Raw genomic sequence first — 27,152 nt, 5'->3', positions numbered from 1 at the left:
TGCAGCTTTGAAATGATAGACGAAACATTGTAACTGAAGAGAGTAGTTTCGTATGCTAAAACAACGATCAGCAGAGATCGTGTCATCTGGTTCGTTTCTTCGTGTCGTAAATTCTGCTATGCCGCGTTCCTCGATGGCACTCGAAGATAGAGCGCTAGAACACGTATTTGATTACCTAAAAAACACTATGCACGTACGACCTGCATACGGAATTGCTCTACGAGGCGTAAGCTTGCTCGTCCGGTTCGATCTATCCGACAGTAGATCGGACATTAGAGATTCACTGGCATTTTCTCTTCGTGGCGCAGCTTGAGTAACACTTCCCTTTGGATCGCGTCGAAAGAATCTGTGGAGGACGATCTCGTGTGAGTACGAGAAAAAATACGCTAGCGGTCAAAAGTTTGCAACTGTCAGATGTTTAAAAATGTATCGAGATAGAGAAGATCGTTCTATTTGAGAGCATCGATCCAGTGATTGTCGAGTCTTCGATCGGTAATCATTTGCGTTACAATTTTTATTTTTTTGTTTTTTTTAGTAGAATAACGTATTTTAGCTGGCAGAAGACATTTGTAACACAATGACATCGATATCTCGATTTATTGACGAAAATTACCGAAGGCTCTACAAAAACCCTTTTACATTTCAACTTGCAATCAACAACGCGAATTGGCGGAAGATTCGGTACAACTGATTGGAAAACCTATAGCAAATCTTCTCCCAGATTGGCAAAACGATGCCAGACTTTTGACCGACAGCGTAGATTTCCAGAGTACCGAGATCGCGTTATCGAGATAAGCGTGTGCCTGTCGTGTAAAGCTGCGAGTTGTACAAAAGTTTCGCTCCTCGCAACCGGAGCATTTATTTGTCCTAGAAGTCTGGCGCGGTTCTATTCTCGTTGATCGATCGTACAACTGTCATCGTCTTAATGGAACACAATGGTACTTGTGGAGAGAAAAAGCTGCTCTTTACTCTTATTGCGCTTTATCCTTCCGAAACGTGTATTTTCCACGTACTCGACGACAATGTTTTCACAAGTGTGTTTGCGCGTCGTGCTTGCACCTTCTGTATGATTGACTCTCTCTTATTCCTAGATCCATAAACACATACGATATCGATACAAGCGACGAGACTTCGGCTTCTTTAGATCGTTTGAGTACAACAAATCGACCAACGATACAAAATTCGAACGGTATCAAGGTTGAAGGGCAACCACCTTGATTTAAATATACCGGCAATTTGTCTGAATATTCCTCGCCAGGACATGCGAGCGAACTTTTCCATTCTGCTACTCGTTAATTATTCCGCCCGGATGAGGGTTTCCACGTATATTAAAAGATATCTTCCATGTTGCCGTAGCCACGGTCCCAATAGCCTCCGCGGTATAACCAGTCCATTTGGTTTGTGTATGGATTCATGCCCAATTGGAACCACCTGTGACATATCCGATAATCGATATTATCTTGAAAGAGCAAGATAGTATATATATATATATTAATTTTATAATGGAGTGACTGATACTCGATAAAACAAAATTGAACGAGATTAAGCTTGACGAAGTGAAAGTTTTAGAATAATTTTGAAGGAAGCTGAACGATTTTAGATGGCCTTCTAAAATTTAGAATTTCAAAGTTCGAAGGAAATATTGCGCGCATGACGGCACTTCGGCAGATATTTTTAACATAAAATAGATTCTCCGAGCATCGTCACACGGTTTACACTCACGAACAATTTCGAACATCCGCTCCAACTTTGCTTATCTATCTCACGTGACAATAATGTTACATAAACCTCTGTGTAAACGTACGAACGAATTAAAGATGTCTCACGATATAAGAATAATTGTAAAAGAAGGAAATTCAATAAGCTAGAAACCATGAGAAGGTATTATGATAACTTTGAACGAACTGAAATATTTATTGTTTACTGGTATTTTACTTTTTCATCGTGCCTAAATAAACTAATCTAATAGAATGATTACATCGGATTGATTGATATTATATATTTTTCCTGGCTATGAAAGCACAAATTCTCTTCTAAAAAAAAACGATTCGATAATTATCGAAGCAGGTCATTACCAATTACCTAGCGCAGCAAAGAAAAGTCGTCTGTATACTATTCAAAGAACGGTATCTGGATGACTGATCGTGACGATCCAATGTTTAAAACCAATATAAATATTCAAACGGTTTCTAGGAATATTTAAACAACGTTATTATACGTATTCTCTGATTATCTACTGAAATCAATTAAACAACGAAGTGACTCTGCTGCACCAAATAAGCAAGTGAGGAAATCAATGGTGAAAAAGTGTTATGCAATATGTTTGATAAATTATTTGTATGAAGTTATGTGCGTGACGTTATGGGAATAGCATATACAATACAATTATTTTTAATTGTTTATTACCTGGGTGTCCAATCGTCTCCTTTCTTGTGCTTTCGCGATTTCCGTGTATCTCTTTGCTTCTCCTCGAGTCTCGTCTTCTCAGCCGCAGCTCCGTCTTGATCGCCGTTCTCCAATTTCCTAATATCCGGCCTTAATCTCGAATCCGTCGGACATATAACTTTTTCTATTTCCGGTGTCAGTTCGTTTAACGACATTGCAAACGTTGTAAACTGGTAATACTGGAAATCGATCCGACAAATGTTTGAAACGTCACGCTAATACGGTGACTCGCGAAAGTATTTAATTACACTTACCAGGAAATTTTCCTATGGATATATTATGTGCATTATAAATTTATATGCATTATGAACTTTCTAAAATTTCGTTAGCTCTGTGACGAAACACGACTGTCGTGATTATAATGGTATTTGAAACCGATTGGAAAATCTATATGGAATTTACAAGACGTTAATTGCAAACGTACAATTAGTAAAAAAATTAGCGTACTAATACACGAACAGTAGTCTTAAACGTATAATTAAAGCTAACGATGGTCTCGTTACACGTAGCTTATTAATACAGTGAATAATCGACTGTTCAAGTGGTTCGATCATTTTTGTAAAGTGTATGCTTTCGAAATACCTTGCAACTTGTTGTATATCCATTTTCAGATTCGTTTCAAATTTCACGAATACAATCGCGATAGTCGTCTCTCGTTACAGAGCAAACGAAATTTCAAAACATTTCTAGAAGCGTCCGAAATACTTTCGTGAGCCACGGGGCATCGAAGGAAATAAGTTTAGTAAAATGATTAAATGGAATACAACTGCGGATATTTATGCAAAGTCATATTTTCGTGAATATAATTAAAAGCAAAGATTCGTCACGTCTATCAAATATCGTAGTATTCTACTTTGGATATTTTATACATTTTTGCGTATTATATGCGTCCTGTGAATTTTTCTGCCTTCAAATTTCTCACAAATGCATAAAACACCCGCAGTCTAATAATTATGAACAACGTTTTATTTACATCTGCGCTATTAGTTGGCCTCGGCGAAGCTTCCCAGAGAGTTATCGATCCAGGAATATCTTCGATCGTTGGAATATCGTCTCCGTCTATACTTGCTGATGGATCGTCGATCGCATCCTTAAATTACCGTGAAAATTGTTTCAAAAAAATATATCGAAATATTTCAGTGGAACGTACTAAATCAGAATACGTTAAAACGAGATAGAGCGAACGCTTAGACAGCAATATTTTATTAGAATCAAATATCGTAGAAATATTTCATTAGAAATAATCTTAATACGATATTTTATAAATTTTTAATGTTCTAATTATTATCAACTTTTAACCGCAAGATTTCTTCGAAGAATGACACGATATAATTACTACTCGTAAATTACGTGAAACATTTGCTAATCCTTTCACGGTGAGATTTTTTTTTTTTTTATGAAGAGAACTTGTTGAAGTTGTTGAATATTCAAAGCTTTAATGAATGAAGGTACGTATAAATAGGAGTAACATATGATGATCTATATATAACTCGCTTTTAAATCAGTCACTTGAAAGTTAAGAGCATAAAACCGATGAATGGAAAGCAAAATTTGTATTCTATAGTATAACGTAACCAATGAAATTATATTCATAAAAATATGAATACTTCACTATACACGTGTGTTTTATCTTTTGATCGCAATTATCTCGAATTTTAGAGAAATTTCGCAGAAAGAGGAAAGATCGTTTCAAGTTGATTTCGCGTTATATCTAAAGCGTCAAGGTTACTCGTACACGTTTGACATTTATCTTAAAAAGGCAAATCTCCTTTCAAATATTGGAATTAAAATTTGTAATAAATAAACACGAAACCAAGAGACTACGATACTTTGTTCATAAACACTCGGAACATTCATAGCAGGCAATTCATAAATCCAAAATCTTGTGCATCTTTCCCTACATTTATTCCACTTTCACGAAAATAGAAAACATTTATATCGTGTTTCCATCGAGTAGTTCAATTAATACGTAAAACTCATAGTAAAAAAGGATACTAAAAGAAATAAGAAACATACTATTCATCTCTCTCTTTGAAAAAGAATTCAATTCTGCCAAATTTCTATCAAATTCCTCGATTAATATCCCAAATACCTGGTGAGAGGGTTTGAACGCTCCGACCTTGAGGCTGTGCAGTTTCGCGAGGACCTTCTTATGGCCAGGACTGCCCTGGGGACTCTTTGCCTCGCGTTTCACCTTCTCCAACGCTTCTTCGTACAACGCAGGATCGCACACCATCATCCTCTCCGTCCATTTTCCATAAAGAAATAGCAGTTTCCTTTTTCTAAACGGTAGACAAACGAGACTTAAGTCCAAACCATCATTTACGAATAGAAAATAACGAAACTGTTGTCGATCGAAACGCGTGTAAAACGTGTGTACGGTCTATCGGCATGCGGCTCGGTGTGCTACAGAGAATCGCTGTTACGTTTGCGAATTCAAGTGATGATAAACTGTTACCAGCTTACTCTTGATCCGTTACGAAGCCTTCGACTCGGTGAAGGTCCTTGGCATTGCAGCTGGCGCTTTTGAAGCACAGAGTCGCCTTCAAGTTCGCTCCGCCGATTTGTTTGATCTCCAAGGAACCGAGCTGTTCCATCCATAATTGGCCTACCAGCACGTTGTGCAGTATGCAATTGATATTTTGCCAAGTATACGCTTCCTTCCATCTGAATTCGTACAAAGTGCTTCTTTTAACGTTAGAACGCCACATGCAGTCGGCTAGGCCGTCTTTATTTACCGGGGTTTTGTTATTTTGGTGCCTTTGGTCTTAGACCTTTGTTTATGTGTTTCTTTGAAACTGGTTGTACAGAGCTTCTAGTACAACGAGAACGATGATAAGAAACCGTAATGGAAATCTATATATTTTGTACTATTTCCACGAAAGAATGTACCTACGTATGTGTATATTGCTGTATGTGCGTGGTCACTTTTACAAATTACACGAATGTGCAGCCAAATTTTGTTACTGTTCGTGGACATTCGAAAGTAATTCTATTGGCTTGGCAACTAAGTGACTGCGGATTTTGTCAATACCACCTAATGACAAAATCCGCAATCACTTAGTTGCCAACCCAATATACGTAACGACAAATGAATCGGCTACTTACTTAGGAAGCTCGACGGTGACAATACCCTTTGGATGTACTTGGATAGATGTGCCCCAGAACTTCAATTTCGGGTGTATAGTGCCGTGGAATGTGAATTCTTCGCTGTCCGCGTGGAACGCGGATACCGGTGGATGATGCGACACTTGTTCGCAGACTATTCTAAATAAAGACACAGAGTAAACATGCGTGAACGAGTTCCTACATTTTCTCGATAATGTTACAAATTTGTAGATTGCGCTGTTTCCATGCTTAATGGCAAATAGCCTTTAATTCTTTGGAGTTGTCTAATCGTTTCTAGGATATTCTGGGAGAACAATCTCCCAGATGCTTCATTGGAATATAATCGCAATACGAAATGTATTAGGTTGTCCGAAAAGTTTCTTTCGCTCTATAAGACGATACTGGACGAACAACAATTTCTGTTTAATATTGAATTAGGTATGATCTATTTCGTTATATTTCTATTATTATGTTCGTGCATAATTCAATAAACTAATATAAAACGCAAAACATGGTGCGTCTATTATTTCCTTATAAAACGAAAGAAACTTTTCGGACAACCTAGTATTTCGATAGAATAATTCAATATGAAGATTTCATTCTGAATCGACTACTTGTTATCTACTCAACGAGGAGAACAAGAAATATCATCGATCGAGAAATTTCCAAACTATTAAATTTAATCTTTGGTGTAGCAATTTAATTAAGATTCATCGAGATATTATCATTTGATAAATTCATCAAATGACAAGTCGATACTCGTATAATACTTGCCAGAGACCGTCCTAATAATTGAACACTTAATTAACTTCAACGCAGAAACTAAACTAAACTGAAATGTCTTTGATAACTTGGACGGTCGGCTACTTACCGGAAGTCCTCGCGCTCCAACTCGTACGTTTCACCGAGTATCGGATTGAAGGGTTTGCCAAGTCTTTCCCAGTTCGAAGCCAAAGCACTTACAGCGAATGCAGCGACGTACTACGACACAGAGAATATTTTTTACGCTTAACGAGAAAGATTCTCCTTCGAACAACTTCCGCAACCTAATAAAAACTTCCATTTACCTGCAACCTTCCAATTGGAGTTTCTTCTTGAGCCGCTAGCTTAAGCAATTTCGCGTATTCCATGTACTCTGCGACACGTTGGAGGAAGGAAAGCGGTTCGTTAAAAATGACCGGCATGGTGATCTTGCTGAGGTCTTTGCCCAGTGATATCACCGAGCATAAATTCACTTCCGAATGGCCCGGAACTGGTAACGTTGTTCTTAAAAGAAAACAATTATTATAAAATTTCACGAAGAATTTCCACTCGATAAAATTTGTACGACGATATCCGAAGATCTACAATAATACAGATACTTGAAACCTTCTATACGGTGATCTATAAAAATCTTCGAATATTCTATAAAAAAGACTATTCTTTTAAATGAAAATGTAAAACGAAATTAAAATTAAGATTAAAACTGAAATAAAATTAGAAATATCCTTTATTACTGATGTAATATTACTTATGCAGGTAAAAGAATGTGCTACGATATTTCACTGCCAAGTTAGTATTAATTAGCACGTACTGTGCTCAGTAAGACGACTAGAAACTGTTTTATTATTACTGGACTGCGTGTATTTATACAGACTCGTATCATATTTGTGAACATAATTAAAGAAATGAGATATAAACAAAGCTTGTTTCGCCTACTAAATATTACGATCGGCGTTCTACTTTGGATATTTCTATTTATTTTTTCATCCTCGAATTTTTTATAAACGAATAAAAATCCACAGTCTGATTGTTGCTTCATACGTTAGGAGAATAAATACGTTATCGTACAATGCGAAGAGATATCAATTTGGTCAACTCCATCGACGATAATTATTTGATTTCTAAAAAGTTGAACGCCAATTACACCAATTAATTAATTAGTAGTATAATAATGAATGTTTTTCCAGCGTGAAATGAGAGAGACTCGGGCAAATCGTTAAATAGTATTATACGTTACGTATTTTAACAATTATCATACATATTGCGATACCTGCTTTATTTTCTGAATTTTTCGCTTGTTTATTATATCGTCAAGATGTGAAGAATTTTTCAAAAAATAAAATTCATTATTTTAATTTCTGAACAGCTCACGTATATTTTATTTAAAGAAAGAATGGTCTGTTTATAATACGCATAGAAATTTTGACGACTGATTGGCACAATCGAAACACAGATTTATATTTTAGACGTAAACCTATAGATCACAAAATAGGAAATATTTGTCTTAATCGATCTTGCTAATAAGCAGCGTAAAGCATGCATGTGAGAGCAGTGCGCAAAATATAATCGATTGTCCTATAAACGAGTTGCTTTAGCAACAATAATATTTAATCGGAATCAATAAATCGGCCAGAATCTGGTCAAGTACGGTCGTCAATTACGTCATTTAAAACACTAGCAACACGCTTATGCAACTTACAGTCGATGTTCGTGCGAAGAATTTCCGAACTTTCTTACCAAACATTTAATCTATCTGCACAATTATCTCAATAATTATTTATCGAGCCTCGTAAGAGCTGCATAGGATCTTTAAAAATTTTGCAAAACCATAACACGTCCGTTATTATTGATTTTCCGATTCTCATGTTGCTCGATGATTCGAAGCATATTATTACCTAACCATTGCATAATTGAAAAGATACAACCAATTAAACCGAAAGATATGAATCTTTCAAAAATATAGTAGTACGTTCACGACATCTTTTGGAACTGATACTATAGAAATCGATATTTTTTGGTGAATATATGTCTAATTTCAAAATTAAGTAGAACCAAATGAATTAAATTAAAAAGCCAGCAATATAATATCACCGACAACGATATTGGTAATATCGTCAACCTGACGATACAATTCGACACGCTTCTGAAATTATTTGAAAACTGATTCCTCATAGAGAAATAAATAATATAACTCTACGATATTCGCACACTGTCCCAATTTCCACGAGTCATATGCCAATATCGAGCAACAGTCGCGAGGATCGCTTAACAAAATCGTCGTAGCTGCTGTTCCGGTACCTCGTCGGGAAACAGAGAGCGGCTTCGTGGCCGGCTGAGCTCTGATTCTCGCAGTTAGTATTCTTTAGGAAAAGCCTCGAAGCGACCAAGCGATCACGCACCTGTACGGTCTCTGTGTTATTTCGTTGGCCATCATATACGAGCTTATCGCGATTATCGAGCGTGGGCAACCGTGTTCCTCGAAACCGTGGCCTCGAAGCGGCTCGTCCCGTCTCTCGGTCCACCGTCTCTAAACGACGACGTCACGGCGACCAACGACATCCAGATAGGGATCAAAGATTCGTAAATCGCGTGGCTACACGACGCACAGCCGCCCTTTTCTCTTCTTCTTCTTCCGCTACGGTAACCCTTTCACACGTACAAGAAGTACATTCACACGTACATTACACGGTTACGCGACGGTATGCAAAGAACCTACACGAATGAAGATGGGTGCACGAAGACGACCCTTCGCGTTCTCCAAAGATGCAGTAGCCGGCTATCGCCGTAACATCGTCAACTCGGATGCTAAGAACACGATTTAGAAGAGATTCGTTGGAAAAAGTAAGGTCAGTTTCAGAGGGATCACTGGATTGCTTGACATGTGATCACGACGATATAGCGCGCCTGTTTGCTTGCGAATCACGGAACTCGCGATCAGCTGTACACCCGGAGACTGCACACGTTGAGCATGCGGGCGTGACGAGGGCTCCGGCGCACCCTCTTCACCCTCGCCGCGTCCTACTCGCACCCTTCCGGGCTACACGCTTCGCGCGGCATACCCGTCTCACTCGTGTCGCGCTCGTTACTCTCCAGAAAATATCAATAAGTTGGAGCATGGTTATTGTGGCTCGCACAACGTTCTGTTCCGTTGGACGGAGACGTCTTATTCGCTGTGGCGACCCGGCAAGAATGTGCGCAGGCGGACGCGGGAGAAGCTTGTACAGAGATTTGAATTTCAGACGCGGCGGTCTTTTTTGTCAAAGGCCAGTTCTGTTCGAATTAATATAACGTTATTTAACATGCAATTATTCCTGATCGAAGCTGTATCATTAAATTCTAAACGTTTCTAGATCGTTCTAGGTTCTAACGTTATTTAAAAGATATTGAGCTCGAATGGTCCGATTTGAAACTTTATTAGGAATGAAATCGTGCAATTGTTTCGTTGCACTTAATTCCTTGATATTGAATTACCCAGACAATTATGCATTTTTATATATACTCGTTATTATTATTAATATACATAGTTCTTAGACAATTCAACGAGTTCGATGACCATAGTCATAATCTAATCGCACTAATACAGAACCAAATACAGCTTCACCAACGGAAGATACTAAATTTATTAAATGAAGTCAATAATTAAATAGAATACTCTGAAACTAAAGTAATAAAAATTGTAATTGAACAATTTCCTTTTTCAAAGCCAAACCCCTTCCATAAATGTCACAAGTACTTATATCAGGCTTCTTGAGTGACCCTACGTTGGCACGACAACAGTTAAGTGGGCAACAGTTTATTTTTAACGCAATTTCTAGCACGCTGACTATCACCGGAGCAATTATACCGGGTTAAAGAAATTCTGTTTAGCTAACGCGTTCTAACGAGATGATAGCTGAGTAGACGAAAGGGCAAAAGTTCGTCGCTGACCCGTGTGTTTGCGACTACCGTTTATCGATTGCAGTACACGATTACTTAGCCGATACGAAACCGTGCACGGTTTAATCGATGCGGTAACGAAGTTGTTGGCGACATGTCTGCGTAATTGTAATCGAATTTTCATAGCTCCTAAGGGCGGTGCGCAATATGCCATCGCACAGAAACGAGAAACCAACCCCTCGAGGACTCGATAGCGCTTCGATAAATATCCTTCGTGCTCTGCGTCTATTTCCCGAGACAATAGCACGCGATGAAGCTCTTACCGCAGTTTCAATGGACTATGTACGATGCACGTTAATTAAAATTCTTGTCTGTTTTCAGGATATGGCGGCGACTGGCTACTGGTGATTCAGAAATTTGATTCTATACGCAGGTTAGTCTGAAAATTGTGATATAATCGAGAAACGAACTTGTTAACACGATGGCTGTCACGGTGATTATACTCACGTTATTAAACTTTTTCGAACGATTAAGATAAGATAAATCTCACGGATTAAGAAATTTCCAACAATGCGAATGATTCTGATTAATGATCACAAAAAGGTTAATACCTTTTCCTTACCTTAATACCTTAATACCTTAAATTTTCTTATCTTAAGTATATTTTCCCATCTTAAGTATGATCACAAAAAGGTTAATACCTTTTGTTAAATTTTCTTATCTTAAGTATATGATAAACTATATTTTTTTAATAAAAATTATATGTACTATTCTCGTTAGTGAAGTACGTAGCAGAAAAAAGTACTAAAGAAATTTTTATGAGTATTCTTCACATTCGTAAATACGCATTGTCGTCGCAACACGCGTTTAATTTAATTGTATGCATAACTCGAAACGCAATTATGTAAATTCCTTGCCGCTGTCGTTTCATTCTGCGTGTAAAAAGCGTAATCAATTAAAAATTACAAAAATTGATAAATTAAATATACATTACTGTATCGTCATTTTGTTATTCTCATTATGTGTTATTTGATGCTTATAATTATGTATATTTCACTATCGTAAACGAAAAAGTTCTCTAATTCTTTATGATACATTCAAGAGATCTTCTTTCCTCCCTTTTGTACTTACATCTTATCAGAAACTGTGTATTTTACATATTTTTCAACATCGTAACAAACTTTTCCTACAAAAGTTTCTTTATATATTCGCTGAAGCGTGCATCCCTGTTAAAGTAAAATGACATTTATCCTTTCTTGTTATTTTATAAAAATAAATTTCTCAGTTCTTTGTAAATATAAATAAATATTAAGAAATCAATTTAAAGTTGAATGTAGATTATACATATGCAAATAGAGGAATCATATCAAGTTGCTGCATAAGTAACTTCTTATTGAATGCAAAACCAGATTCTTATCGTCTCTGTAGTAGGTACTTGCCTCAAATACAATGTCATCATGGAAAAGTATAATAAACATAATTCAATTAATCCTGTGCTTGATAATGTTCGTCTCAAGGATCGCGTAATTACCACTCTACAGATTCGTCCCAAACAGCAAATTCAGTACATCAGTGTGTTACATAATATAAATACAACAAACAGGAACTAGCACACCTGCCACTTCCGTTGCTGAAAAGATTTAATTTAATTCTCTAAACAGGTATCTTCGCGAACTATCGTGCAACGTACAAATGGAACGCGAGTCATAGATCGTTCGTGAGCTTCGTCGCGGCGTAACTTTATCTGGCTCGCAAATTCCTGAGATTACCGCATAATCTTCTCGCAGCCGGCTAATTGGAATAGATTAATGGTTCTGTGTGGGAAGTTTGGTGGTCCGACGTGTACACAGGCAAACGCATTGGAATAAGAATGAACCGAATCTCTATTGATTTACCTGGAAACCAAATCGATATCCGTACGAGGCACAGGGGCTCACTTCGTTGCAGATCGGCCAACTTTCGTCGGATCAACGGAGAGACCAGTCAGACTCGTCGAATCGACCATCGAAAAATTCTCCAGTTCGAGCTGCGCGTTTATGGCGATCATCACGTTCCCTTCTTTCGACCATTTAATTTCAAATTTTAGCTTTATCCTGCGTGAGTAATCGTTTTCTGTGATATTTCCGTTCGATAAAGTACACTTGAACAAACAATTAAATATATTAATTATTCTAAACACCTTGGAAAATCATTGACTTGTGCAATTGTTTATACTGTTTTTATGAATTTTTCGACCATTGAATTGAAATCGGAAAATGAGAATTGGTTGGGTTTCATTCATAAATGATTCATAGGTAAATGATTTATAAAAAAAAGAGTCGATATTTTTCTGTGAATTCGTAGTTTATGTATCACGATGACTAGCCAGGAAGGAGAGAAAATCGTGGATACGGAAGATGACCTGGATCATGATAAAGAAGAGCTTACGACCGAAACGAAGGAAGATATTTCTACAGCGAAACCACGTGCTAGGAGATATCTCACGAAACATATGAAATTATATCCGGAATTGTACAGAAGCGATGTCTCGATACATCCAAGTTATACTACTCTAAAAAATCTACCTTAGTAAGGATTATTTCATTCGTGAAAATAAATATCGTTATTTCTACTAGATTATACTTTCACTTGAAATTAAATTGGATAGTTTTTTAACAATTTCTTCTGTCCTTTGGTAAAACTTTATATATTACATTCAATATAGAATAGTTTCAAAAATATTAAAAGCAAATTTAGTTTTCTCACTTTGCTGTTATGATACTTCGATATAAATTTTTATCTTTTCTTTATATTCTCAACGATTCAACGTAGGTAGCATCCTATTTCAAGACTGAAATGCTCTCCTTACTCTTTAATATCCTTTCATCCTAGATATTCTTAGTTTTATTGATGATATTTGTTAATCTCGTTGTTTACCTATTTTTCTAAATATTTTCTGTTGATACGCGTATCAAACATTTAACGATTATGGCCGTAATTATCGTTGAACATCCAACAACTAAATTTTATCATAGATAATTAAGACGACACGACGCTAATAACAGTGAATGTGTCAATATCGTAAATATTCACAGAATCTTACATTATAAAATACTTCAAAACATTTTAATATCTCCTCGATATTTGAATATTTAAAAAGTCGTTTTTCGACAAAATGTTTAATCTGTTACAAGTTACGTGGTCTGCCGACGACGTGTACAGAGGACCAAGAAGCAGATCAAGCGTCAGCTGAACCGCGATATCATGCACTTTGCGATGATGCAGTTGTTCGCCATCGATAGCGTCAGGATCGACCGTGTATTCAGCGTCGGGATGCCACCGAAGACATTGATTGTCCCCGATTTGCTAACCGTGAACGAAAGACGTCACATCAACGAGCTTCTTCGTGACACATAACGAAACAGCATCTCATTGTGCTCCCAACTTTCATTGTGTACGATATGTATCGACATGTGCGATCGAATAAAATTTGCATTGATACATTGAATAAAGTGGGCGAGTCTATTTTCTTCCTTTAACAAAAAGGTAAACAGACTCTCGAAGCTTTCACGCGAAATCAGAAGAGAAAACAAATTCGATTCGACTAGGAGGGAAACAAAGAAATTCTCTTACTTTATGTGTATTAAATGGTTAAACGTGACGTTTTCTTGGGATAATGATAACATGAAAGTATTATAATACATTTTCCTTTTGATTATTTTTATTAATTCGATGAGAGCAGAAACGTAGGATGTTTCGTAACAAGTATCAGCATGGACTTATGTCTGTTTTGTACAGCTGCGGATCACGTCCGCTAGAGTTATGGGACATGCACGTAAGTTCATCAATATAAAGAAAACATAAACTCTATTTTGTGAGATTAATAGAAATAGTTTCACTGTCAGATTTATCGCCATTAAATTTCTCCAAATATTGTATCTCTTCAAGTTAGTAAGATACATTCCATTGCATTTAATCTGTTTGCTCCGAATATCAATCGTCTCGAACAGGTGAAAAATGGATACATTCGAAGAGTAACAGACGACGAAGTGAAATCTCTAGCTCTGGAAATAGCCGGAACCAACGTCACAACAACGTACATCTTCTGCCCATGTGGTCCCAAGAAAGTTCTTGGCATTAAACTTCCGTTTCTCATCATGATTATCAAGAACATGAAGAAGTACTTCACGTTCGAAATAACAGTAAATGTCTCACGGGGAAAGCTCTTTAATGATTATATTTTTTTCAATAGCAGCAATGGCATTTCGTAAAACTACAATGAATGTAGAAAAGAAGTATATTTCATTTCTGATTCGACAGATACTCGACGACAAGGATATGCACAGAAGGTTTCGCATGAGTAATTTTCAAAGCACCACGCGAGTTCGACCATTCTGCACGTCGATGCCGATCGGCCTATCCGGTGGTTGGAATCAAATTCAATTTAATCTCGCGGACTTTACGCGGAGAGCGTACGGGACAAATTATGTCGAAACTACACGCATACAGATCCACGCAAACTGCAGGGTTCGACGTATCTATTTTGCGGACAGGTAGGAAATTGTTCTGTTTTTTGCATTATTGGTATGAAACGCATGAAATTAATAGCTACCTTTTTTAAAGAAACTTTTCTTGCATCGAGTTTATAGAATGATAAAATATGTTTTACCAAACAGACTTTATTCGGAAGATGAATTACCCGAAGATTTTAAACTCTTCAAGCCACTTCAGCGAGTGAAGTGCGTGCGGGAAAAGGATGTGGCGAAAGAAAAAAGAGAAGAGCCGGAAAAGATTGAAACCGAAGAACCACCACCTTTCGAAGCGGGTGAAATACCAGAAGAAGCAGAAGAGCCTGAAGAAGAGCCAACGGAAGATGAATTGGCCGAAGAAGAGATTGTTCCTGTGGAAGACGTGCGAAGGCCAGATGAAATGGGGGAAGAGGATGAGGAAGAAGAAGACGAGGATGAAGTAGAACCAGCAGATGTAGGTGATTACGAAGACGAAGACGAAGGTGACGAACCTGCACCTGCTCCAACAACTCCTGGATATGCCACAGAAGACGAAACTGATGTAGAACAAGATGAAGGCGATGAAGATGAAGAATACGGAGTTCCATAGTGAACAGCCGTCGACTTTGTGTAAATACGATGAATAAGATGCGTATATTTGCGAGGCTTAAAATAACATTCAAATAAACTACCTTCTAAGTTGGAATTTGAGAAATTCCATTAATTTATTTAGACAATTATCCCACTTTTCTCTTTATTATCTTTTATTGTTCCATGGAAATATTTTACAATGACTGAACAAAATTTACTCCATTTACTGAACAAAAAATATCTCCATTATTCTTTTAATTTTCGTTTGGAAAAAGTTTAGGGGAAATATAGTATACAAAATATGATGATTTATAACAAATATATCCAAGTAGAATGTGAATTTGTTGAATTCGCTATGTACACATTTGTACAGTGTCTTCCAATAAAAAATATACGGTTTCATTGGAATTCTTATACAAATTTCAAAAAGATAAAATTCAATTAAAGCATTATGTGAAATGATAGATATAGTATAATGTGTAATGATAGATATTATATACACTGATTGAAACGATGCAAACAAAAAATATAAAATAATTTATCCGCGTCCTTTATTACTATGAAACGTCATAATCGTCATCTTCTCTTTTCCTTTTCATAGAATCCTCGATCTCTACTTTGATAGGCGGCATTGTTTGTCCCGAAGAAATCTGTATTTTTGGCTTGGCTACTTGTGCCTTTACGGTAGCTCCTCCAGTTGTGGCTATAAATTTAAACAATTAATATAAATAAAAAATGAAAAATATAGTAGCAAATATTATTATTACATACACAATTTTGTATCTTACGTATTAATGAAATATGGATAGAGGGAATAGATGTTTGGGAATGCAAGGTCCGGAAGGGATCTGTGATACGATGTAATTAACAAATTAGTTCCTGTTATATATTCTTTACTTTCCTGTATCATTTACCTGTTGAAAATTTCAGGACAGGTTTTGGCATTGAAATGCTTTGAGTCCTGGCAACTGTCGCAAGTGTCCCCGGCCTTTTAACTATGGAGAGGCCAGATTTATTACTTTCCACTTTGATCTTAGACTGACCACTTTGAATGTTATTTCCAACCAAAGAATGCAGTGGTTTCCCAACTATTTTCTTCGTTGAATTCTTAAGTTTATAATTTGTTGCATTCAGGCAAAATCTGTCAGGTGGTAATCTTAAACCACTGTTTGATTTGACAAATGGCAGTGGTACATTGTTTTTTGTCCGAGCAACATCTAGTAACACGTCTCTTGGGGGTGGATTTGTAAACGTACGTTCCAATTGCATCTTAACTGCTAATCTAACGTCATCCAAATCGATAAACTTCTTTTTAGCATGATTTGCGTAAATTCTACTGTCGTCTAATATACAAGTAACATAACCTGCGGAATTTAAACCGAAAATAACTTTATAGCTTACTTCCAAATGTAAAATCATAAATGCAAAATCATGCACGATTTTATACTTCGTTTCATCTACATTACTTTAAATAAATTATAAATATAATACATTACGTACGATACGTAAATTCGAGCAATTGGTTTATAACCTTCGAATCGTAATCTGTTATTCCCATGTCTTTCATAATTGACATTATAACTTGAGCATCTTTTGGAATATGTTTTACGTGACTCATAGTTTTCGCTTTTTCCGCCATTTTAAGAAATACTTCTCTTATAATCGTACTTTCTACAAGAATTCGGAGTCACGACTGTATGTATCTTGTGTTTTCAAGTCAAAGTTCGACTAAACACTATGAAGTACACGCCAATATAATGCAGTGCTACCATTTATAAAGTTCAAACTTTACAAGATCAGAAATTTACTATTTTCAAATTTCGTAATTAATATTAATTATTCATTGCTGTAATCATTTTTACTATTAAATATTTTTTTTGGAAAATCATGAAGTAATTACATGAAAAGACGTGAAAAAATTTGTAGTTTTAGTGCAGTAGTCAGCGTAGTTAGTATAGTTAGTGTGGCAGCCATTAAAACAGAGTTCATCATATTACAGTTAAATTTGTTGGGTTCGTGAGTTGATATTTGTTATTTTGGGCGAATGCATGTATGCATTATAGAATTATCAGCTACCAATTTTTGAGGTAAATATACCTCGCCGTATTCAACTGATTTTATGCGAATTATATTTTCAAATATAATCATATTTAGTTTCTATTTCATTTTGTTTTACATTTTAGAGATATGGTCAAAATTAACAGCAATAGCATCCTTAGGGATAGTTGACAAACATCATGAACAAGAATTCTTAGCTGTAATGCAATCCTACATGCTGTGGGATACTGGTGCAGGAGCTGATTGTTCCCAAAGTAGTGGCTTGTGTGTGCTAGGGCTCATTCATGCAAAGCATGGGACAGCAATTACAGATTACTTACTTAGCCAGTTGAAGGAAGCACAGAATGAGGTATAATGATCTGCAAAAATATAGTGTAGTCATAGAATCAATTGAGCAGTAAAGCAAATGTGTGTTGAGCAATGAAATGACAAATTAAAAGATAAAGCAGGGAATAGTAAACTTGAACTTATTGATCATAGTTTATTAAAAGTTAAAGTATCAAATATTATGTAGAAGGTAAAGTTAAAGACATAAAATTAACGTTATATACATAGGGTTGAATAAAATAATATTATGCAGGATATGGTATATTTATAATCTGAAATGATTTTCGTATAGATGGCCTGTCATTGGAGCTGTTTAGGACTGAGTCTGGCTACTATAGGATCGCACGTGGACAATTGAAATTCAGCCTTTATCAAAGTGATATTATTATGGGTTAAGGGTTCTGCTATAGGCATGATCATTCTTGGATCCAGATCAATGCAAGCAATTGAAAATATGGTTGCGGTAAGTCGAAATAAAAGTTTGTTTACACATATTTCGATGATTAATACGATCATCTGCTATTTATTTCTCAATTTGAATAAATATGTTACATATTCATATGAAGAATAACTTTATCCACCAACTGCATATGGATACTGATAGTTAGTTTGGAATGTGTAGGTTCCTTTAGCTCTGTAAAAGAAATTGATATGTATTAGTATCAGAAAATCAAATTAATATTAAAAATAATAGGGCCCAAACAAAAATGTTTCCCTATTAAATATTATAATAAGTACTGTACTTTGGCTATCTGCATTCTATGCATTTGCGTATCTTCATATTTCTCGGAAATGCGTAACGCTCTGCAATCATAAATTAATGACAGTAGTAAAATAAAACTCACTTCGGGTCAAGAGTAGGACCACCCATGTATGCCATTGCACCATTCTGAGATACACCGAGGAAGCCTTTTGAATTCATAACAGATTCACTGTAGTATTCGTAGCTGCGTGAATGTGCGCAAGCTCCTGTGTTTCATAAAATTTATTATTAATATTGTACATACGTGCGCAGGCACGCGTGCGCGCCCATACACATACACAAGATGCGCAATTAACATCTTTTCAACTGATATCTGTTAGTAACTCGAGACTCTATAGTATGTTCCTTACCTATCAAGTCATTGACGCATCCTGGTTGATTTCTTCCATCATTGGCAAAGAAATCGGAAGTACCAACAGAGATATCCAGACCTAAATATCCGGCGCATGTGTGAATAACTTGAACATTTCGCGCGTCCAATTTATCAACTCTTCCATCAGGTCCTTTGTGTTCAAACATTGGCTTGGCAGCGTCGAGTGCTATAATGGCAAATATTTAGGGATTTAGTATAATTTACTGTATCATGATTGCCGGATATAAAATCAATTTGCATTAAAATGTATAAAGATTTAAAAATTACTTTTCTCCGAGTTAAATTAATCTAAATACATCTTCGATGTTTTAAAAATTTATCCCTCAAACTTGAAAACTTCACTTATCTTTCTGTTTATCTTTCATTTGCCAATCTCGATCAATCTATTCTATTGTTTCCTATGTGACATTAAAAACTGCGTCCCTCGATCTTCGTGGAGAACTTTAGAATACCATTCTACTAATATATCGTTACCCACCGATAACTTCCGCGACTTGGCTCGACCTTCCTATCTCTAGTGCACTTAAGCCTGCTACATGAGCACCCAGGGAGTGTCCAACAATTTTCAATTTAGACGTTCGTAAACCAGCGCTAGTTTGTAGGAAATTCACGAAATCAGCTACACGCAGAGCAACGCGTGGTACGCTTTTTGCAACGACGGAATAAAGCAGGTTTTTCGCTATGTTACCCCAATCGACGATAATGACGTTGCTATCCCAGACATTAAGGAAAGCTGAAAACAAGAAATATTGTTTGTCATAATATCGAAATATTGAAAATATAACCATTAGCGTTCATAAGTTGTAGCACACCCTTTGATATTCACCACGAACTCGATACTTTTTACTGCTCTTATTTGCTAAGTGTTTTGTTATAAATCTATTTCGTTGGTCCGTCTTATAATGTACGTAATGTAAATATATATTTGTCTTATAATGTAAAATATTGATTAAGTTCAACTCGATAAAGTCAGGAAGATTCTATGTCTCGAAATAAGATGAAAATCAAAAAATGAAATTTCCAACGTGATTCCGTTGTTAAAATCTTTTATTCTTATTTCGAGTCACAGAATCTCCCCTGGCCTCAGTTATATCACGAATTTTAGCTCACAGTGTATTTATTACACCGACGAAACTTATTTACCATCGCGCACGAGTGTACATGACGAAGATCGACCATTGGCATTCCAACCGTGAGTAACTATGATGGTTTCCCTGTGCGGGTTCCAATGACTCTCTCGTACAGAGACTACGTCGTTTAGATTTAGCACATCACCAATCATAGGGTTATCTCTAGAATAAAAATTAAATTTTTCAATGTTAATTCCTCGAACACGGTATGACCTACTTGTAATTGTTTCTTCTCTGCAAAAAAGAATTTTTACCTTGCAGACTTATTCTCATTTTAGCAAACGAAGAGCAACTGTAACGTCTTAACGTAGAATGGGAAATTGATGAATAACGATAAGGCACATTTTGCTCAAACTGAAGATTCTTTTTAATGTTTGACATTTTTAATGTAATGGATTGAAAATGATTGCAATATCATGCGAGGTTCTTTATAGTTCTCTATAGTTCGTGCATAAAGGTAGACTGACAGGCGATTATTATAGTGATCTTTCATAGCGAACAGATCAGCTTTATTATAATTAGTTTAGTACAAATTACTTTTCTGATTAATCAAATAATTTGAAATACTTTTTCAGCTTATCGTAGCTATTCAGCTAATCGTAGTTAGATCGTGCATTTTTATGCACTCGTGGAAAACTTAAATATGCAAGAATATACATAAACGTACAGAAGATATTTTCAATAAATAAAAAGGTTACCAAAAAATCATTCTAACCGTGTGTAAAGGTTGAAACTGATCGATTCCACATTGATACCTAAAATGGCGAGTTCTAATTCAGTTAGTGGAGAGTTATCGATTTTAATCAGATGTGGCACTCCTGTTTCATCCGGAAAGATCGTATAATTGTTTTTCGTTAACACCGTCAGCAACGCAGGATAAACTGAAAGGAAATTGTTTTTCATTAATCAGTTACTCGATTTGTCCGTGTCTAGATCGAATAATATTCTGATACGAACTTAATGCTATTCCAGTTGCCATTGCTGTTGTCGTGGCTCACTATGCACACCGCAATATAGTAATCCGACTTCTTGGCTTTCGCGTTTTGCCGCTTCTTTTTATAGGTTTAAGGGAAACAATGGTAATCCACTCGAGTATTATACAGTTGATAAGTGACTGATACTCGATTGATGGATTAATAGCGAGTCACACTCACGAATCAACTACAAGTAGTTAGAAAAATAGCGTGGATCTTCTACTCTTAACGAAAGCACGGTCTTAAGTACGAAGTTAAGTTCAGTTAAGTGCGAAGACATTTAATCATTTGTTTTACCTATACTTTAGACATATTATATGTATTAGAATTTCTTTTAATTCCACAAAAGCTGAATTCTAATATCTAGTTTGAATCTTTGACTTGGCAATGCTTTAAAATAGGTTTGATTAAAATTTTTCTATTCGCTTCGCGAGTATTTAGGAAATTCATTTCGTTACTTTGAAAGTATGTAATTTAAATCTGTTGACTTAGAGTGTTAAGCTTCTTTTTAAACTTTTATCTAAATTTCAAGTTAAATAGCACGTAATAATTTCGAGTAATGCGAGAAACAATATAACGCTGACGTCTCTAAAGTTAGTCTTTTTTTCTTTTTTTTTTTAATTGGAGCTATCAATTACTTGAGTCTTTTCTTGCTCACCTGGTAGAAGCTCGTCAAGAAAACTACTCAATGAAGTATTATATTTTGTGTCATTTCTTTATATTCCTTTTCGAGCTTTTGGGGCCACCTGTGAAACAACGTGAACAGCATACAATGTAAATAATTCATTATAATGGAAATTCTGGTTATACATAAATAGCTCTTAATTCTTTAAAGTTCCTTGAACAATCGATAAGTATTAACTACATGCCTAGTAGACAGGTGTTTGTAATTTTAAATAATCATCATTATGGATCATAATGGAACTCATTTGTTTTTCGAATTTTTCAGGACAAGTGTTTTTACATTTTCAAGAATCGCTCCTTGGACATTGTAAGACCCGTGGAAAACCGTAATTTACCATTTCTTTTCACTCTAGTTGTTTTTATAGAAAATTACGATAGTTGTTATTATCTTACCAGTGGCTTGTGATTAAACGATCAGATTAGACGATTCAGACTGTCCGTCGGTTTCTTCATAGATTGTTATCGATTCGAAATTATTGCAGCATTATCAATATGGATCGTACTATCATCGAAACTATCATTAGAAGTAATTTATTTCGTGATAAAGTAACTATTTTCCCAATAAGTTTTATGCTCCAGAGTATCTTAAGTTTCGAAAGACGAAACAGGGGATTATTCGAAATTATTTCACCATAGATTTCGCACGTCATTTGTTGATTACATTAGGCTTGAAATATTGGACGTGGCCACTCGTTGATTAAATAACTTTGGAGATAAAAAATTGCACACCATCGAACGATCGTCGGGCGTTTATCGTTTTTTAGACTCACGAAATCATTGTTAGCTCGTCTCCTTTAGAAAGAGATGCGTTTGTTTTCATGTTTGCCATGTAGGATTTATAATAACGATGCGAGATTTCTATCAGAACTGACCTAATATTAAATCGTCTTAGCCTTGCTCCCATTATGGTTAAGTATTTTTCTTTATTTTCCTCGGAAATTCGTGCTTCATGGCACGTGTTAGGTACCTGATATTCGGATAATAATTAGAATCCCAAATATATACGTTATCCGCTAAGGGTCTCAGAGTGTTTTTTTCGTCGACTGGTTGCAGCTATTTTTGATCGCAATTTTTCGCTGCGAGCAATGCCATATTTTCCTAGAGAGACTCTTGCATAATTTTGGCTCATTTATTTGCCAGATTCTCCTTCGCAAATACTGGCGACGAAGAGATAGGTGCAGGACTAGCCCCGTCGATTTGTCAACGTTGTTTCACTCGTCTCCGACATAATTTCGTCTCGTGCTACCTCGTTATCGTTGGAGTAAAAAATCACACTGGATTTTTCAGATAATATCGATGGAAATGTTTATGCACGTATGTATAAATCTCGTCGCTATTACATGACAGGATGACGATTCTTCGAAATATTCGCGTTCTTCGAGATCATGTGAATTATCATTCTCGATATCTTGAGAAGCCTGTAGCTTTTTTTCTAGGTAAATACGTTGAGAGCGATAAGTGTAATTGAGACGAATGTTCTTCAGATTCTATGTTTTTATATGTTTCCATAATACGATAAAAGAAAATGGGAAAAGAAAACTATGTGAGCGATGAACGAAAGGATCCCTTTTTTCTTTCTTCGGAAAGGTGAATTAATGATTAGTTGGAAGAATGTGTTTGTAAAAATTACGGAGATTCCTTTGAATTATTAATTTTTATGTAATAACTTTTACGTAATTGCGTAAAAATGATTATACTTGAATATAAGCTAACACTTGGCCCTTGTTTTTAGTAGAATTTTAAGGACATTGAAATTTATTATCAAGTTCCCTTTTCGCATAATTATACACTTCGTATGTTTTTTTCCTACAAATTATACTTCAGATGCGGATAAATAATCGACATGTGTGCTAAATACAAATTGTTTACTTGCGCCGATTCAAGTTGACATTTGGTGCGTGTATTGTTCTTAAGAAAACACTATTTTGTATATTTTGAAATTTATCTTTTTGTCTAATCCTATCGGTACACATAGGAAAATAAAAGTTAGAATATGATTTACGTTCGTATTCCTACAAAAATTTATATACTATATATATAATAACTAGATATTAAATTGTTAAAATATAATATAACGTGATATTTTTATAAAATGAGGAATACGAGATATCAAGATTCAATGTTTTCAGGTTCATTACGAATTACAAAGGATTATATTCGGTCACGGGTATAGGATTCCTCTAAGTGTTCAGATGAGTACCAATAAAGAATACTTAAGTCAGTGGAATCAATATGACATCGCGGAATGCGAATTCCTCAAAGTGACCAGCTAACTGTCGCTGTCTTTTCCGCGAGTCTGATATTCTACGCATAACTCGCATTCGCGCGTCTTCACATATACCCTCTAGCGATTACTCAAATATATATTTGTTGCGTTTCTCACAGTGATTATTAGAATTTTTCCGAACTGTTATGATCTACGAATGAAAAGGAATTTTGTATTTTGAAATTTTTAGCAGTCCAGTCCTTCGTGTAACTTCATCATTTTGCAAAATTCTTCCTTTTATTGGGTTGTCCGAAAAGTTTCTTTCGTTTTATAAGGAAATAATAGACGCACGATGTTTTTTCTTTTATATTATTTTATTGAATTATACAGAAATATAACGAAATGGATCATACTTAATTCGATAAAATAATATAAAACAGAAATTGTTGTTCATCTATTATCACCTTATGAAACGAAAGAAACTTTTCGGACAACCTAATATATCTTGCTCATTTAAAATCAGAACTTTTATAACGTAGCCTTATTTTATTTAGTCTTGCTAGAAAGTAAGGCTACATTGGAAAAAATGTGGATTTTTCATTTCATGTTTATTCGAGAAAAAAAAAGCGTCAAAATCTGATTTATTTTTAAACGTCCCGGTAAAATGTATCAGCTTGATTCATATTATTTGTGTTTCTTTTTGTCTCGCATTGTTGACTATCTCGATAACCAGCATCCTACCGTATCTAAATATTGCTCCGAGTTGACGAGGGCTTTTAGTTTTATCGGATCGGAAGTTTCTGCGCAGAAGATCACTGTCGTTGATTTCCTGCTTATTTTTTATTTGAGATTTTAAGACGATAAGTCGTTCTTGCGAGATCAAAAGATTCGCGAAGGTTTTTAATAGATAGCTTATCATAGGTGATCACCGTTCGATGTTGACGTATCGTCTGACGTATGTTTATCGTATCGTCGTTGCTCTATTTATATACAAAGATTAACCGTGCGTGTGCCCAGTATTGTTCAAGAACAGGTACTTGAAGAGAGGGTTAAATTACTTGTACGAGCTCAAGATGCTTTTATCAATAGGATTTGTAATACTTGCGAAAGAAGGTAGAATTTCCAGTATTTCAATAAATAAGAACATTTCCAATAGTGACACATCCCTTTTTCCTATAGCGATTGTTTAACGATTTTTATATATAGTTTATCGAACGATCAAAACAATCGTAAAAACGTCCATCATTAAAGGAAACAATAAAGTAGAATAAAGAACAAAAATAAAGTTGGTATTTGTGAAAATTACGTATTAGGTTGTCCGGAAAGTGTCTTTCTTTTACAGACACGTCTTTTACAACGCATATTTATACAAACATGAAACCTAATCTGTCGAACGTTGTGATCTTTATTTTGATAGAAGAAAATGGATCATACGTAATCCGATAAAATAATATAAAACGGAAAATGTTGCCTATCCATTATTTTTTCCTTATAAAACGAAAGAAACATTTCTGACGACCTAATAGACGATCGGCTAATTTTGTCAAAACGCTGTTACGTTACGTAACATAGGACAGTGTTACAATATAAGCCATTTATATTATTAAGCTCTTTGTTTAACAATCTTTGAGACGAATCAAGGTATTTTTGGTTAGCCTCTGATGGTTTGATCGAGTCACAGCTGTGTCGGAGTTTCTGTTTCAATTGCGAACCAGTAGGTTGTTGCTGTCGTGTATTTCTTTCATTTCCAGTGAGTATTTATAAAGTTATTGATATTGTTATTGAAACAGTGTGCTATTCTTGATCAAAATTCAGATGGAGCGAAACGAGCACGCTGTTTCCGAGTGATCACAGGCGGATTAGCGAATGAAGTTTGCGTTTAATTAAATTCAAATCTAAAAGAATTATTGTATTAAGGTGTAATCTCTGCCTTGCACGATTATTTTCTTCCTTTAGAGAAGAATGATTTTACTTTAATCAGTTCGATATTAGTTTATCAGAGTCTCATCGGGAATTGAAAAATTGCTACAACCGAAAGGTTATATTTAAATTGAAAATGATATTTTTGTTTCTTTACCCGCTTGATCGTCGCTTAATTTATCCTCAGAAGATTAATTATACATTGAGCTGTCAAAGTTATGGAGGAATGGCTAAATGTAATATAAATAGCGTCTTCTCTCAAGTCGCTTAGCTTCTAAACCGAAAACAACGTTTTTATTACATCATTTGTTTCTTCTGCACTTTACGCAGTTTCAGAAAAAAACTAACTACTTAACTGATAATTTATTATACTTATTTACCTAAAATTTCGGAGAAATAAGTAAAAAATTGTATTATTCGTACATGTTATATAGCTTTCTGGCAAATTTCGAATTCCGTTGTGACGAAATGACACTGGAACTTTTTCGTATTTCGAAAATGGACATAAAAGTCAGCGATTAGAGCCACGTGCAACCCAACGTTGTCGTCATCGCCCTCGCTGTTGTTTCGCGAGGTTATCGACACTAATCGATCATAAAGCTGTCGTTTCAGACAGTTGCAGAAAAAGACAGGAAACTGTATCAATTAAAAGTAATTACTTGAAAAAAAGACTACAACTTTTACATACATTTATCATATGTCGCGTGAAGAGGCACCGTTACTCGTAAATTACATCACGTTGCACTGCTGGTGTTAGTTTATCGCGATTATTGTATCACGTTATTGCAAATGTTGCAAGCTCAGAAAGTCAATCAGACGGTGCAAATTTTGACAATCCGAATTTCAAGACAGGTCTGGAAGGAAACGTGTTAAACGCACCATCTGAATGTGTACTCTTGCGAGTTGATGCGTTTCCTTTAACCCTTAGAGTGCTAAGGACACATATATGCGTTTGTCAATATTTCCAAACACCTACGCAGAAGTAATACTATTACGTTTGTGTGAGATAAATATAAATGCATTGCTTATATATAATGCATATATTTTATATGAAAAATCTACTGCTTCGAAACAAAAATTTAGTGAATTTCATTTAGCGTTGATAAGAGACATTTTACGAAAATATTTCCAACGTAGAAGCACGGCGGGAGGAGGAAAGAGAAAGTCTGAGGACTTTTGTTTAATCGATAGGCATTTTCCATCAAAATGCCCTAATCGTGCCGGTACAACACAATTATCGAGAAGAAACTGTGTCGTTTGTATGAAAAATAAGAGAAGGAGCGACACGCGATACGAATGCAGAAAATGCGATGTCGGATTATACAGGGTGGTTGGTAACTGGTGATACAAGCGGAAAGGGGGTGGTTCTACGCGAAAAAATAAGTCGAAAATATAGAATAACAGCCGAGAATATGTTTGGGGTAAGTGGAAATAAAAGTTGTTTTACA

General features: G+C 35.6%; 6 protein-coding genes across 8 annotated transcripts; 3 read left to right on the top strand and 3 right to left on the bottom strand.

Moving 5' to 3' along the window:
- Positions 1-562: 562 nt before the first annotated feature.
- On the bottom strand, positions 563-8,990 carry LOC117209644 (oxysterol-binding protein-related protein 2). Of its 2 annotated transcripts, none has more exons than XM_033451888.1 (9): positions 8,715-8,990; positions 6,621-6,819; positions 6,425-6,534; positions 5,554-5,712; positions 4,912-5,130; positions 4,538-4,727; positions 3,419-3,535; positions 2,407-2,624; positions 563-1,431 (listed from the first exon to the last, which is right to left on the bottom strand). In XM_033451888.1, the coding sequence occupies exons 1-9, from the start codon at positions 8,747-8,749 to the stop codon at positions 1,329-1,331; spliced, it is 1,350 nt and encodes a 449-aa protein (XP_033307779.1). In that variant the 5' UTR covers positions 8,750-8,990; the 3' UTR covers positions 563-1,328. The 2 variants fall into 2 exon arrangements, with proteins under 2 accessions (XP_033307779.1, XP_033307780.1); XM_033451889.1 differs by having other exon boundaries at positions 4,912-5,112; positions 8,715-8,989.
- A 2,846-nt stretch (positions 8,991-11,836) lies between these two features.
- LOC117209649 lies at positions 11,837-13,682 on the top strand. The gene is made up of 3 exons (XM_033451896.1): positions 11,837-12,288; positions 12,535-12,759; positions 13,365-13,682. Exons 2-3 carry the CDS (start codon positions 12,548-12,550, stop codon positions 13,585-13,587), a joined length of 435 nt encoding a protein of 144 aa, XP_033307787.1. The 5' UTR covers positions 11,837-12,288; positions 12,535-12,547; the 3' UTR covers positions 13,588-13,682.
- LOC117209646 (cilia- and flagella-associated protein 20-like) lies at positions 13,651-15,464 on the top strand. Its single transcript, XM_033451894.1, has 4 exons — positions 13,651-14,005; positions 14,181-14,372; positions 14,491-14,723; positions 14,847-15,464. Exons 1-4 carry the CDS (start codon positions 13,922-13,924, stop codon positions 15,286-15,288), a joined length of 951 nt encoding a protein of 316 aa, XP_033307785.1. The 5' UTR covers positions 13,651-13,921; the 3' UTR covers positions 15,289-15,464.
- A 305-nt stretch (positions 15,465-15,769) lies between these two features.
- Positions 15,770-16,979, bottom strand: LOC117209648 (transcription initiation factor TFIID subunit 9-like). Its single transcript, XM_033451895.1, has 3 exons — positions 16,770-16,979; positions 16,184-16,633; positions 15,770-15,972 (listed from the first exon to the last, which is right to left on the bottom strand). The coding sequence occupies exons 1-3, from the start codon at positions 16,906-16,908 to the stop codon at positions 15,827-15,829; spliced, it is 735 nt and encodes a 244-aa protein (XP_033307786.1). The 5' UTR covers positions 16,909-16,979; the 3' UTR covers positions 15,770-15,826.
- A 1,033-nt stretch (positions 16,980-18,012) lies between these two features.
- On the top strand, positions 18,013-26,423 carry LOC117209486 (the record flags this gene model as incomplete). Its single annotated transcript, XM_033451571.1, has 3 exons — positions 18,013-18,117; positions 23,708-23,777; positions 26,211-26,423. Coding segments are annotated over 3 exons (267 nt in total), but the record flags the coding sequence as incomplete, so codon positions are not given.
- LOC117209477 (pancreatic lipase-related protein 2-like) lies at positions 18,149-21,648 on the bottom strand. 2 transcript variants are annotated; one of them, XM_033451562.1, is made up of 8 exons: positions 21,553-21,648; positions 20,878-21,081; positions 20,636-20,801; positions 19,934-20,082; positions 19,269-19,523; positions 18,768-18,956; positions 18,500-18,623; positions 18,149-18,288 (listed from the first exon to the last, which is right to left on the bottom strand). In XM_033451562.1, exons 2-8 carry the CDS (start codon positions 20,897-20,899, stop codon positions 18,228-18,230), a joined length of 966 nt encoding a protein of 321 aa, XP_033307453.1. In that variant the 5' UTR covers positions 20,900-21,081; positions 21,553-21,648; the 3' UTR covers positions 18,149-18,227. The 2 variants fall into 2 exon arrangements, with proteins under 2 accessions (XP_033307453.1, XP_033307452.1); XM_033451561.1 differs by having other exon boundaries at positions 20,878-21,191; positions 21,553-21,590.
- Positions 26,424-27,152: the final 729 nt, after the last annotated feature.

The sequence above is a fragment of the Bombus bifarius genome, unplaced genomic scaffold (assembly GCF_011952205.1).
Source record: "Bombus bifarius isolate JDL3187 unplaced genomic scaffold, Bbif_JDL3187 scf7180000008178, whole genome shotgun sequence".
NCBI classification, from domain to species: domain Eukaryota; kingdom Metazoa; phylum Arthropoda; class Insecta; order Hymenoptera; family Apidae; genus Bombus; species Bombus bifarius.
This window is presented reverse-complemented; position numbering and strand designations above follow the sequence as displayed.

Excerpts from the sequence above, each read along its gene's own strand:
- LOC117209649 (XM_033451896.1), top strand. The coding sequence starts at position 12,548 with ATGACTAGCCAGGAAGGAGAGAAAATCGTGGATACGGAAGATGACCTG. Across the intron at positions 12,760-13,364 it reads ACTCTAAAAAATCTACCTTA|TTACGTGGTCTGCCGACGAC; the intron begins GTAAGGATTATT and ends ATCTGTTACAAG.
- LOC117209648 (XM_033451895.1), bottom strand. The coding sequence starts at position 16,908 with ATGGCGGAAAAAGCGAAAACTATGAGTCACGTAAAACATATTCCAAAA. Across the intron at positions 16,634-16,769 it reads ATTGCTCGAATTTACGTATC|GTTATGTTACTTGTATATTA; the intron begins GTACGTAATGTA and ends TAAATTCCGCAG. Across the intron at positions 15,973-16,183 it reads TGTCCTGAAATTTTCAACAG|CCACAACTGGAGGAGCTACC; the intron begins GTAAATGATACA and ends TTAAATTTATAG.
- LOC117209477 (XM_033451562.1), bottom strand. The coding sequence starts at position 20,899 with ATGGCAACTGGAATAGCATTAA. Across the intron at positions 18,957-19,268 it reads CCAAGTCGCGGAAGTTATCG|CACTCGACGCTGCCAAGCCA; the intron begins GTGGGTAACGAT and ends TTGCCATTATAG. Across the intron at positions 18,289-18,499 it reads GGTCCTACTCTTGACCCGAA|AGCTAAAGGAACCTACACAT; the intron begins GTGAGTTTTATT and ends TTTCTTTTACAG.
- LOC117209646 (XM_033451894.1), top strand. The coding sequence starts at position 13,922 with ATGTTTCGTAACAAGTATCAGCATGGACTTATGTCTGTTTTGTACAGC. Across the intron at positions 14,006-14,180 it reads TAGAGTTATGGGACATGCAC|GTGAAAAATGGATACATTCG; the intron begins GTAAGTTCATCA and ends CGTCTCGAACAG. Across the intron at positions 14,373-14,490 it reads ACTTCACGTTCGAAATAACA|ATACTCGACGACAAGGATAT; the intron begins GTAAATGTCTCA and ends CTGATTCGACAG.
- LOC117209644 (XM_033451888.1), bottom strand. The coding sequence starts at position 8,749 with ATGATGGCCAACGAAATAACACAGAGACCGTACAG. Across the intron at positions 2,625-3,418 it reads GGCCAACTAATAGCGCAGAT|TATTACCAGTTTACAACGTT; the intron begins GTAAATAAAACG and ends ATCGATTTCCAG. Across the intron at positions 1,432-2,406 it reads GGAGACGATTGGACACCCAG|GTGGTTCCAATTGGGCATGA; the intron begins GTAATAAACAAT and ends GATATGTCACAG.